Source organism: Gavialis gangeticus, unplaced genomic scaffold (genome assembly GCF_001723915.1).
Source record: "Gavialis gangeticus isolate Ggan-Ray unplaced genomic scaffold, GavGan_comp1, whole genome shotgun sequence".
NCBI classification, from domain to species: Eukaryota; Metazoa; Chordata; order Crocodylia; family Gavialidae; genus Gavialis; species Gavialis gangeticus.
Window position 1 is genome coordinate 71,028,610 of NW_017729034.1, and position 12,322 is coordinate 71,040,931.

General features: G+C 39.8%; 2 protein-coding genes across 3 annotated transcripts in view; one reads left to right on the top strand and one right to left on the bottom strand.

Moving 5' to 3' along the window:
- TCP1 (t-complex 1) overlaps positions 1–9,476 on the top strand; it is a 26,676-nt gene extending 17,200 nt beyond the window's left edge. Inside the window, exons 1-9 of one of the 2 annotated variants that reach the window (XM_019527089.1) lie at positions 117–233; positions 920–1,030; positions 2,361–2,542; positions 4,693–4,819; positions 5,562–5,737; positions 6,436–6,559; positions 8,149–8,341; positions 8,730–8,893; positions 9,170–9,476. In XM_019527089.1, the coding sequence (XP_019382634.1) occupies positions 1,008–1,030; positions 2,361–2,542; positions 4,693–4,819; positions 5,562–5,737; positions 6,436–6,559; positions 8,149–8,341; positions 8,730–8,893; positions 9,170–9,386 (1,206 nt within the window). In that variant the 5' untranslated portion in view covers positions 117–233; positions 920–1,007 and the 3' untranslated portion in view covers positions 9,387–9,476. Of the gene's footprint in view, positions 1–116; positions 234–919; positions 1,031–2,360; positions 2,543–4,692; positions 4,820–5,561; positions 5,738–6,435; positions 6,560–8,148; positions 8,342–8,729; positions 8,894–9,169 lie in introns of those variants that run through there. The other variant, XM_019527090.1, reaches the window with a different exon arrangement.
- Positions 9,477–9,630: 154 nt separating this feature from the next.
- Positions 9,631–12,322, bottom strand: part of ACAT2 (acetyl-CoA acetyltransferase 2) — a 24,393-nt gene continuing 21,701 nt past the window's right edge. The window contains exons 8-9 of the mRNA XM_019527091.1: positions 10,486–10,596; positions 9,631–9,871 (exon numbers count right to left, since the gene is read on the bottom strand). Coding sequence (XP_019382636.1) covers positions 9,704–9,871; positions 10,486–10,596 — 279 coding nt within the window. The 3' untranslated portion in view covers positions 9,631–9,703. The remainder of the gene's footprint in view (positions 9,872–10,485; positions 10,597–12,322) is intronic.

Consider the following 12,322-nt stretch of genomic DNA (forward strand, 5'->3'; position numbering starts at 1 on the left):
CTTTCAAGCCATTATTTATCCCTTTGTGGAAGCAAGAACTGCTATGTAAATTTCACTCATTTTTCCACCTGCAATAGTTTGTTTTTGGCACAGAGGATTTGATTTGCCTGATGTTTGTTTTGTTTTCACAAACAGGTAATTATTGCTGCAGAACTTCTGAAGAACGCAGATGAATTAGTCAAACAGAAAATTCATCCTACTTCCATTATTGGTGGATATCGACTTGCTTGCAAGTAAGTCTGATTCAGTGGAATAACAACGTATTCCAGTTCTAGGAGAGCATAATATATAGTGAATGCATTATCTCATTTACATGTATACAGTGGAGTCGCATGTTACGTGGGGGTTAGGTTCTAAAGTCAGTGTGTAAGGCAAAAATCGCATATAGGCAAAATTACCCTTGAATATCAGCTGGCCTGCTCCTGGGACCTAGCACATACGTGTGGTGGGGGCTGCATGCATGCTAGGTCCCGGGAGCTGGGGGGCTTGCCCAGTGGTACAGTCTGCTCCCTCCCCCATCCAGCTGCTCCCAGTGTAGCTGCTTGGCCCCGTGCACAGCGCTGCGAGGGGCAGCCGCAGGCTGAATCCAAACAACTGGTACTCTGGGGCATACGTGTATGATGAATTTGCGTAAGTTAAATGTGCGTATGATGCGACTCCGCTGTATTTGTCAACAGTGCAGGTTCTTTTCTTATGGTGCTTGTTGGTTAAGGCTTGGGGATGTTTGTCAATTTTGTTCTACCACAGTATTAAGTATGTCCTGACAGGAAATTCTTGCTGTTTCATGTGGGGAAAACCAGAATTTTCATCAATAAAATGAACTAAATGTTTATGGGAGGAGGAGCTGGGGAAAGGGGTTGTCATAGGTATGAAACTGTTTCCAGAGGGAACAAATTTTTCTTTGTTTTTTATTCAACAGGGAAGCTGTTCGCTACATCAATGAAAATCTTATTATTAATACAGATGAACTGGGCAGAGATTGTCTTATTAATTCAGCTAAAACATCAATGTCATCCAAAATCATAGGAATGTATCCTTTGTGGTAGCAGAAAAGTAACATTCACTTAATTTCAAACAAAGCAAGGGAAAGCTTGAATATCTTGTAATCAGTCATTCTCCTGTAATTGCTCTGTATGCCCTTTACTACTTCTCAGCTGCTGTGTGTAAGTATCCCCATGGCCTTACATACTCTGTTGAAGGCTAACCTGGACAGCCTACTCCTGAATGGAAGAGGGCTTAATTGTCTTGGTTTAGCTTTTATTTATTGCAGGGTTATTGCAGAAACATGGACAGTTTGTGCTTGCAGTTCATGGGGTGGGGCTTTGCTGTTTTACAGTAATTGTTCATTTGTCCACTTCTACCCCACAGTAAAAAAATGAACTGGGATAACTTTCCTTCCACCATGCTCCTGCAGCGTAGCTCATATTGTGGGTTAAGAGTGGGCAGGAGTGTAATTACCATAGAACAGAAGTATAATAAATCTCATTTTCCCCTTATTCATGGGCACATGAACAGTAGTAACTGGGTATGCCTGATTGTACAAAATTATCTGATGGTAAATGTGGCCTGAAAAGATTTTGGAAACCCCTGGTTTTCACAGTGTAACATTTTAACAAAGTGTTGCAATTAGCCTACTTTAAGATGAGATTTTAGTTATTTCTTGTGACAGAAAGTGACATCACAGCTGCTGTAAGAGATTTGAAGGAGCTATTCTCATTTAAATCCTATATTTTTCATTTTTTCCTTTCTCAGCTGTAGAAAATAGGATAGTGTGTGGTGTAAACTTTGTTTTGGGCTTGTTTTTGTTTCATTTTTTGTTTTTTCATTTGTTTGTTACTAATTTAAATAAGTATTTATTTTAAAAATAAATCAGTGGTTGGTTTGCCTCCTTTCTTAGTTTAAAGATTAAAACAAGCTCTTTGCTTTCCATTTAACAAACACGTCTTTCTTTTGTTTAACCTTGTGTCTTGTCCAGGTTTGTTGCTGCTGTGAAGTACATCCCTTCTCTCATACTCCTGTCTTTACCTTAGCCAGTATATTTACATTTTGCATTTGAGGGAAATGTTTCAAAGAAAAAAAATAGGTGAACATACACAAGATTATTAGTCTCCATATTTCATGTAACAAATTCTGATTGCATTAAGCCTTGCTCTTTCATGGAGGTTAAAGGAAGAAAATGTGGTATTAATTGTAGGTCACTTAAAGCTGTCCTTTTGCCATAATCACCACTGTACTATGGTAGAAGACTACTTGCCTGACATCGGTGCTACACATACAAATGCTATGCTGAGTTCTAAGTTAATTTGTACAGTGTTGGTTGTCTTTTATAATTAATTTTGGCCTTAACAGTATTATTTTAGAGATGGTGACTTCTTTGCTAACATGGTGGTGGAAGCTGCAAGTGCAGTTAAATACACAGACCAAAAGGGTCAGGCCCGATATCCAATCAACTCCATTAATGTTCTGAAGGCACATGGCCGTAGCCAGAAAGAAAGTATTCTTGTGAATGGTTATGCACTGAATTGTGTGGTGGGTTCTCAGGGTAAGATATTTTTTTTTGATAGATTAGTTATTGCACTCACTAAATTGATGTGTGCTTACGAGTATTGTTGTGTGGTGATGCTTCTGCTGATGCAGTAAGCTAGGAAATGAAGTATTTTTCATTTAAAAATTAAATTAATCCTAAAACAAGTCAACGTTAAAATTCAATGAAATTAAATTTCATTTAAATGTAAATGGAAAAAATGTTAATCTGCACCGTGCTGCGTTTCACCCCCTCCCCCAATAAAGTAGGACAAGAGTTGCACAAGAATATCTGGGTATTTTGTTAAATTGTTGATCTTGAGAAGAAAGGCTTCTTATCATATGATGAAGGGCAGCAGCATTTGATTTTTTGACATGGTTGGATTTTTCTTAAATTCTAGCGATTTGTAATTGCACATAAAATTTTTCCTGTGCCTAAATCTTGTTAGTGGTCCTCCAGGGGAGGAGGCTTTTCTAAAATTTCATAACATGAGTCTAGTAGTTGAAGTTAGATGTTTAACAATTTCTAACTACCCATCTCTAGGAAAAAAGTAGGTACCTCAAGTTCAGACTTTCCCCTGAAACTCATAAGCATCTGTGAAGTTTGTGAAAGAAATTTGCAATGGATATAAATATTGAGTCCTGAAATCATGTCTGAGAAATAACTCCTTGTTTATACCCAAGACCACTAAGTTTTAAATATTCAGTTTTTCTCTTTACATTGTGTCTTTGTCCAAACTGCTTTTGAGCAAGATGGACTGTAATATGGTAGTTACCATGGTGTGTCCTGATGCCTCTTTTTCAGTTGTTCAGAGGCTTCAGTAAGGGGGTAGCAAATAGGCTAGGAAGGCAGAGTGGAACTCCTTGGGTAACACCTAGGGATTGCTGTCTGCAGTGGAAGGTCTCAAATGTGTGTGTTATAAAAAATAAAAATCCCTAAAATTATGTTACTTGGATGTAAAAGCTAAGTCTGTCAGCATTTTTCTTTTACTGAGACTGTAGCAGTAGATCTCTATAGAGCAACATTTCAATTATGCTGGAATTTGATGGTTCCATTTAATTATTTTTAGCAATAATGTCACTTAATATTGAATTCAGAAGCGCTTAAAGGTGCTTCCAAAGAAAGCAACTAAGATTATGCTTGGGTATAGAAAGGTATTTTACTACTCTTTATGTCAGGGGTGGGCAATTATTTTGGGCAGAGCGCTGCTTACTGAGTTTTGGGAAGCCATTGAGGGCCGCATAACATGCAGCCAGGGGCAGATAAATATTAATTTTCTAAAATGTTTAGGAGCGCTGCAGGCCAGATAGAATGGCCTGGTGGGCTGCATCTGGCCCGCAGGCCACATTTCCCACCCCTGCTTTGTGTTGTTACTTTATCTACTTTGCTTAGTTTAACATACCTTATTTTCTTGTACACAGTATATCCCCAAATAAAACAAACCTTGTTTTCAAAAGGCAGAACGTAGAGAAGAAAAAGTTCTTTTCCAGGTTCATGGTTAACTGTGGCATAGACTAAGTTCTCCTGAGAACATAGAAGTGCCCAGAAAGTGTGACATTCCAGGAGAAGTTGTGTATGAGGCAACAGGAACTTCCTGGTGTAGCAGGCGGTCTCCAGGGATATCACACTTCTTGGATACTCTGTGTTCCCTGGGATTTAATCTGTCACACCAGGTTAGGCCCCAGACCCTTGAAAGGGCAGTGTTTGCAGGGTCTCAAGTAAAGAACTACTTACAGTAAAAAAAAAAAACAGTACTGTTTCCACATCACAAACCTCATCAGGATACTACGACAGCTCAGTTTGTGCCTGAAGCAGCAAGTACAGTGCTCAGCAAAATACCTATGACTATGAGAAAGTTAACACAGGACTCTGCCATCTTGACAGCTGTGTGGCATGCACAATATCTCCATGCTTCCTTCTTCTCCAGCAAAGACAACTTCCCTGATTAAGACATGCACCAAATTTGGGGGGTTGATTTTTGAGGGGAAAGTTGCATATGTGCAAGAAAATATATTTACACCCTTGCAACACATTAAAATTTGAGGAACAGAAATAGTTTTAGAGGTAACTGATTAAATTTATAAATAAGATAATGTAACTGGTGCTATTTTCATTAAACAGTTTTAATTAAATGCTTAATTAAATTTAAATCCCATTTTTTCACATAGGTATGACTAAGAGAATAGTTAATGCAAAGATTGCCTGCCTGGACTTCAGTCTGCAGAAAACAAAAATGAAGCTTGGTGTTCAAGTCGTTATTACAGATCCTGAGAAACTAGACCAGATCAGACAGAGGTGTGCCAGTTTTTTTCCATGTATCATTTTAGTATTTTTAATTCTGGTGGGCTTCTGGATGGCTTGATGTCCTAAGCTGAACTGATAGGCAACAAATTAACTGCCATAAGTAGCTATGACATCTTAATATAACAGTGGAAAGTACTGTATTTCATACCACATGCACCTTTTACTTAAAAGTTAGCCATCCAGAATTGAGGTGCACGTTTTAAGCAAAGAAGCAAATTTTCATGCTTGGGGTTCTTGGACACCACATGCAGGCTCAGCTTCACTCACCTTAGCAGCTCCAAAGCTAAAGTATTACCTTTGTGACAGCTGCTGCTGAACTGGCAACAGCTTTTGAATGCTCCTAGGAGAGTGTTCAGCCATGGTGAGCTTATGCTGCATCAGGAAAGACTGGAAAAATCTTTTCTTTTTGGTTTTTGCTTCATCTTTCCTTTTCTAAGCGGTATATATGTCGGGGGGGGCATGTGGTATGCAAAAAATACAGTATGGAATCATTGGAGTATGTTTGAATAATCTAAATTTAGTTCACTGTTACAGTATTAAACTAGGAAGCTAAATGTTAACAGGTAATTTCAAGTGGTTCTATATTAATGTGATATCTGGAGGTCTGTGCTGTGCATCTGTTTAACTGTTCCATACGTGGGATAAAAAAGGCATGGTTACAGTTTAGGATTTTGAAGGCCATTTTTTATAATAATTTTAGGTTATAAACACTTGTTCATGTTACCTTTTGCAGAGAGTCAGATATCACTAAAGAGAGGATTCAGAAGATTCTAGCTACAGGTGCCAATGTTGTTCTAACTACCGGTGGCATTGATGATATGTGTCTGAAATATTTTGTTGATGCTGGTGCTATGGCAGTACGCAGAGTTCTGAAAAAGGATCTAAAACGCATAGCCAAAGCTTCTGGAGGTATGTATGTATCAGGACCTTGGTCATAGTTTAGGGTTTTTTTGAAAATGAAGGTGTTTGGGTTTTGCAGATTCCAGATAGGGAGCATCTTTGCTAAATGGAAGAGAAGTGCCATGGAGTAATGACTGCTGAAGATGTGGAATGAAGAAACGTGATGGCTGGTAGTGGGAAGGTTTCCTCACTTTAGAAGAACCAGACTCAGTTCTTGTGAACTTGGCTTGAGTAAACTCTGCTTTTAAGTCCACGTTTAATATTTTCTTAATTCCCGACTTTCTTTAACAAAATCATGCAACTATAGAGAAGAAACTATTTGTAGGGTAAAACTCTTCAATCCCAATTTTTGTGGAACTTTCAAGTAAAGTCTGCTTAGAATTTTGCAGGAACTTTGACATTAGTCAAGGTATAAAAACTTACTTTCACATCCCTTCTTTTTAACTGTATTAGTGTAAGACCAGAAACAATAAGAACAAATTGATTTTAAGAAGCAATGATGTAGTCTTCAAGAAAATTGATATTTCTTGATGCATCCAGATAGATTAGAAATGCTTAGTCTACCATTTTATGAGGAAATACTATTTAGCATACTGATGTTTGGTTTTTCATAGACAGTTATATTTATTCTAGAAGACTGACAGGATAATGGTATGTGCTAGAATTACATGTGCTAATTTCACCATCTGTGCTTTTTGTTTTAAAAGCAACTGTGTGTTCAACCTTGGCTAACCTGGAAGGTGAAGAAAGCTTTGAGGTATCAATGCTGGGACAGGCAGAAGAGGTAGTTCAAGAAAGAATATGTGATGATGAGCTGATATTAGTCAAGAAGTAAGAGCATGTTTCTTTAAAAAAAAAAAAAAAAAAAATTGAGTGGATATGCCACATTAGTTTTGTTGCACCGCTAAAAGTAAATTTCCCATTTATTTGCTGCCATACGATCTTAGTAGTATGAGCAGTTATACGCGTGGGATAAAGCATATTAAGCTCACTGTAAAATCAGTGGTGAAAACCACCAGTGTTTCACCTTTTTTGCTGTGGCTAGACATTTCTCAGACAGTCTAATTCTAATTATTAACTAGTGGCCAGTCAAGGTTGTTAAAGGATTGGCTTGTTTAAAACACATTATTCACAAACAGGCCTGTACCTGCCTCAGCCTGCTTACCTTCTGTCTGGCTCCAGAGCAGCAGTGGCTGTGGTCCAGCCTGGGCAGGTAGAAGCACAACAGCAGCTCCAAGCCTGGCTGGGTTTGAGCTGAGGGTGCATGGGTGCCAAAAATAAGCAGTAGGATGGAGGCAAGCTTGCTATATGGTCTCCCACTTACTCTTGTCCCTGTGGTCTCCTCTGCAAACTCCCTCCCCACTACACCATCTCCCCACTGTAAAAGCCACCCCACCCAGGGCAGGCAGCAGCTCAGCTCTAGCTTTGGCCCCAGACTTGGAACCAGGGCCGCTGTGGTCACCTCCCCCAGGCCAGTACTTGAATATAAGACTTGGCTTCCTCACTATCCCCCTTTTGGCTGGAAAAAGAACTCGTTGTGGAAATCAAGTAAATATAGTAGTTCCCTGTATGTTCTGATATGACATCTGCTTTTAGTTTCATAGGACTAAAGAGTTGTCAGAAAGTAGGGTATTTACTCACTTCTGCAACTTCACAGCCACCCATTGCTGTAATACCAGCAGTTCCACTAGTTTAGTTTTGGCTGTTGAATAAAGCAGGGCTGTCCAACTGATTGTTAGGGGCACAGGAAGCCCCTGAGGGATTAAACAGTGGCCTGCCACTCTTTACTCTGCTGCTGCCAGAATCCCTTGGCTCCCCTTCCCTCCTCCAGTTCTCTTGCCTGTCCCTAGCACATTGGGCACCCATGGGGTAAAGCAGTGGAGGGGGGCTAATGGCATGGAATGGTGTAGTGGTGGGGAGGGTCCCTGTGATGCAACAGGGAAGGGTCACATGTTGCATTGCATAAGGAGCCCATGTTGTGCAGGGGGGGGTGTTCCCACAATGGTTTGTGGGCTTCTGCATTGTGGCAGGCAAGGTGGACATGCAGTCACTCAAATTGGGCAGCCCTAGAATAAAGAAAGCAGTAGATTGAAACAAGCACAGTTCTAAACTCTGTGTTTCTGTTGATAACTGGTTTTTGTTTCATATTCATTGGTGGAAAATGTCTTTTCCTTCATACTGTAAGTAAAATTTCCTAATTAAGTGAGCAAATAAATGCATTAAGAGCCTAAATACAAGCTTCCAACCTGTCCAGGGGAATTATCACGCACATTGATTTGTTAAGTTGTATCAGTTCTTGCAAGATCTTTGGACAGTTTAACATTTAAGGCTAGATCTTTGTTAAAAAATTAACTATAATGATGGTATAGTAGAACATTAGTGATCTCTCTGAAGTAAGCAACTCTTTTCTCTCTCAACAGTACTAAGGCTCGTACTTCTGCATCTATTATTTTACGGGGAGCCAATGACTTCATGTGTGATGAAATGGAGCGGTCCATCCATGATGCTCTTTGTGTAGTTAAGAGAGTATTGGAGTCCAAATCTGTGGTTCCAGGTGGTGGTGCTGTAGAGGCAGCACTTTCAATATATCTTGAAAATTATGCAACTAGCATGGTAAGCCTGCTTTATAAAACATTGTGTACCATTACAGAAAATAAGAACTGATTGCAAGTGGATTTACTAGTGCACAAGTCTTCACTTTCAGCTTCTGTAAGCTTTTTTGCACATATGGGTTGGGAGTAATTATTATATGCAAATATAAAATTCAGCTTTCAAGGCAACTTCTTCCAAGCTGAGTAGCCCCCTTCCTCTTCCCTGTTTCACCTCATTTTGATCAAACTTTTCTGGGCTAAAATCTTTTCTGTCTTCTTACAAAATAAATCACTTTAATCTAGTTTTCTTCTGAAGTTATGGCTGCATCTGCCTGCTTATAATGCACCATTTGGCTTGAAAAATCTTTGAGCATCAAAATAACTACAGTTACCTATTCTTCCTTCTTTAGGGATCCCGTGAGCAGCTTGCTATTGCAGAATTTGCAAGATCACTATTAGTTATTCCAAATACTTTAGCAGTAAATGCTGCTCAGGATGCCATAGATCTTGTTGCAAAGTTGAGAGCATTTCACAATGAAGCCCAAGTTAATCCAGAACGCAAAAATCTGAAATGGTAAGTATCTTTGTGAAGGGGGAAAAAAAAAAAGTCAACCTGAGCCCACTTTCTTGAGTGAAGAGTTATTTTAGTAGTCTACTGATGCCACTTTACATCTAACTTGACTATTTTGTGATGTATTTGTAAATTTACTAAGCTTCCCTGCACGCCATCCTGCAACTTGATCTACACACAAATATTACAGCTGAACCACAGGCTTGTTTTCGAAAAGGACAGAGGGCATAGGGCTGAATAGCGCTGCTTGTACTTACTTGATACATTTCTCAATTGCAGGATTGGTCTTGACTTAATAAATGGAAAACCTCGTGATAACAAACAAGCTGGTGTTTTTGAGCCTACCTTGGTCAAAACCAAGAGCTTAAAATTTGCAACAGAAGCAGCAATTACTATACTTCGAATTGATGACCTTATTAAGCTGCATCCCGAAAGTAAAGATGATAAAGGAGGGTGCTATGAAGATGCAGTTCGTTCTGGAGCACTTGAAGAATAAGAGGCATTTTATTTGTGTTGAGTTATGTAATGTAGATTTTCCTGTCTGTAGTTGGCAGTGTGTGTGTTAATAAAAACACGTGCACAGTAAGGAAGGATTGTCTATATTCAGCTTTGACTTACCAACTTTCAACCTCTCTTGAATTTAGTGTTTAGAATCTCTTCCTGTTAGGAGAGCAGAACTGAGCAGCGTAAGTGTAAGGCAGTGTTGTATAACTATTAAAAATATTGTAAGTAAAATTGAGTCAAATGAGCTTGATAAAGTTTATTGGAAAACTGAAACCACTAAAACACACTACAAACAAGCTTCGTTCATTTTCATCTTTCAATGCACATAGCTATTCCCATCCCACCTCCTATACAAAGGGCAGCAACACCATGTTTTCCACCTGTTCGTTCTAATGCATGCATTAGAGTAACAAGAATGCGACAGCCAGAGGCACCCAGAGGATGTCCAAGGGCAATAGCCCCCCCTTCAATATTCACCTGAAAAGAAATAAAGAGAGTAAGTCAATCATATGAATTTATGACTGTTCAGCTTTGTCTCCTTCACCTTCCAGGGATTGGGAAGGAAATCACAGGAAAGTTCTGGGTTACAGTTGTTACCACATTTGTGGACTGCAACTTGTATTACTGTCTCCCAAAGGAACAGTAAACAATAAGCCCTTAGGAACAGCTTTTCTTAAGCTGTTTTGGACCATGTTCTTAATAGTTATTAGTTCACATGTAACTGTACAGTGGGGATGAGGCAGAGTACAGGGGGTTGTGGGATACTGGAAATACTAGGAATCTCTATCATAGTCAGAAACTGAACTTTTCCAGCAAATTTATTAGAAGTAAGTAATAGCACAATCTGCTTGAATGACTCCTAGCATGGTATGTCAGCACTAAGAGGCGTATTTCCTGCTCCAAACATAAGGCCTATCCCTGGCCTAAATGGGTATTTCTCTATAGAGAGGTTACAGAATTTAAGATGCAGAGAAATGCTACTGAAAGTTGGGTGTGCAAGCCTAGGAACTACAGTAAATTCTAGTCACAAATTGCCCAACACAGGTACTCTAAAGAATTGCTAAGATTTTGAGGGTGAATGCAATAGTTACCTTTTCTGGATTTAGTTTCAGTTCTTTTGCTATTGCTGCAGCTACTGATGCAAAAGCTTCATTGATTTCAAACAAGTCAACTTGCTCCAGCGTCCAACCAGCTTTATTAACCTAGAATAGAACATACAGCAATTAAAATAAGGAGAACATACTGTATTTTATTGATCACTTGCAGGGTCTTTGATATATATTTAAGCCTTAAAACTTGTTAGTCATAACCCTCATTCAATTTCTTCCAAAATTCTTCAGTATCTACAAGTTTCATGAGTTTTGATGTGAGGTGATGTGACAATTACTGTCATTTATCCAATATCTATCTGGGTAAGGGTATGCTGTGAAAATGCAACTTACCCACTTGCATGCGCACACACATACTGAGTACCAAAAAGGTAACGTTACCACTATTTGAGCAATACCTCACGCATACACTCAAAAGTGGCTATGACACTTTTTCAGTATATGGATGAGCAGAGATGAAGGGCAAAAAGCATTTTCAAAGTGGCACTCTGCACCGTGCCTGAGGTTTCTGGAGACAGTTGATTCATTATTAAACTAACGCATCGAAACAACTCGCTGCATTACTCAATCCTCATCTGCTATACTGAAAACCTGGAGCTGTTACCTTGCATTTTTTCATACCAGATCCCACTGACATTAGAACTGCAACAGTTCAGCTTAGCAATAATAAAGCAACATGAAGACACATAATTAACAGACTTTAAAAAATTCCAGCTTAAAACCTATATAAAATGCAGGGGGTTGGGGACTTGGTTTGTTTGTTTTTTTAAAGGCATCTTCTACTGCCCACAAGTATTTTACACATAGGGCATGTCCAGACAAGTGCGTGCACGTTCTCTGCACCACCTCAAAGGCTTTTGAGGCACAGAACACGTAGACATGAAAGGGAATTCCCAATATTTCAAAAAATACATTTAAAAAAAAAAAGGTGGTGCACATGGCTGTAGTGTGCGCTGCCCAAAACCAGAGCCTGGAGGGCCAGAGCTATACTCCAGCTGCCGGTCAGGCTCCACACACCCAGACCACCACCACAGCAGCCCCACAAGGCCCCCAGAATCCCAGGTAAGGCTACAGCCTCCTCTACCCCACCCAGGACAATCTGCCGTGTGCCAGAACACGTATGTAGGGGTGTTCCCTGGGAACAAGTAGCAGCAGCTCAACCCCGCCATGGAGAAGAGCCCAGCACCAGCCCCTGCCCACAGTAGCAGGTTGCCCTCACCCTGTACACAGATATGGGGGGCATATGCCCTCCATGGTTCCCCTGGGGGTGTGCACAGTGGCAGGAGCCACCCCCCTGTACCCCTGGATGAGCTGCTCGTGGCCCTATCTTGCACCCAGCCTGCCCCTGCCCCACTCCCTCACTGCAAGGACCTGCCTGACGCAGCCAGATAGGCCATGTGCATGCTGCAGCTGCACACATGCATACAACAATAATCGGCCAAATCAGCCAAAAAAAAGCCTGACTGCCAGTAAGGACAATTTTCTTTTTATCAGTGTCAATACGATTTGCACCGATATGCAGTGTTTTCTGTGCTCTTTTAAAGGTTTTTGCCTCTAATAATAATAGGAAACTTGGGGAGAAAGAGCAGGAGAGCCACAGCCTTAACACCACGGTTCTATATTTTTATTTTTTTAAAGAACAGAAGTCAGAGGAGACCATTCCATGCACCTTTCAATCAGAACAGTAACTTCTATCTCTTAGAAAATTAGAAAGCTTTATGTCCTCATGCAATGTGGTAAAGTAAGGTATACATCTGATTAGAAATTAGAAGTGTTGTTGCTGATTACCTTAAAAAAAAAAAAAAAAAAAAAAAATTTT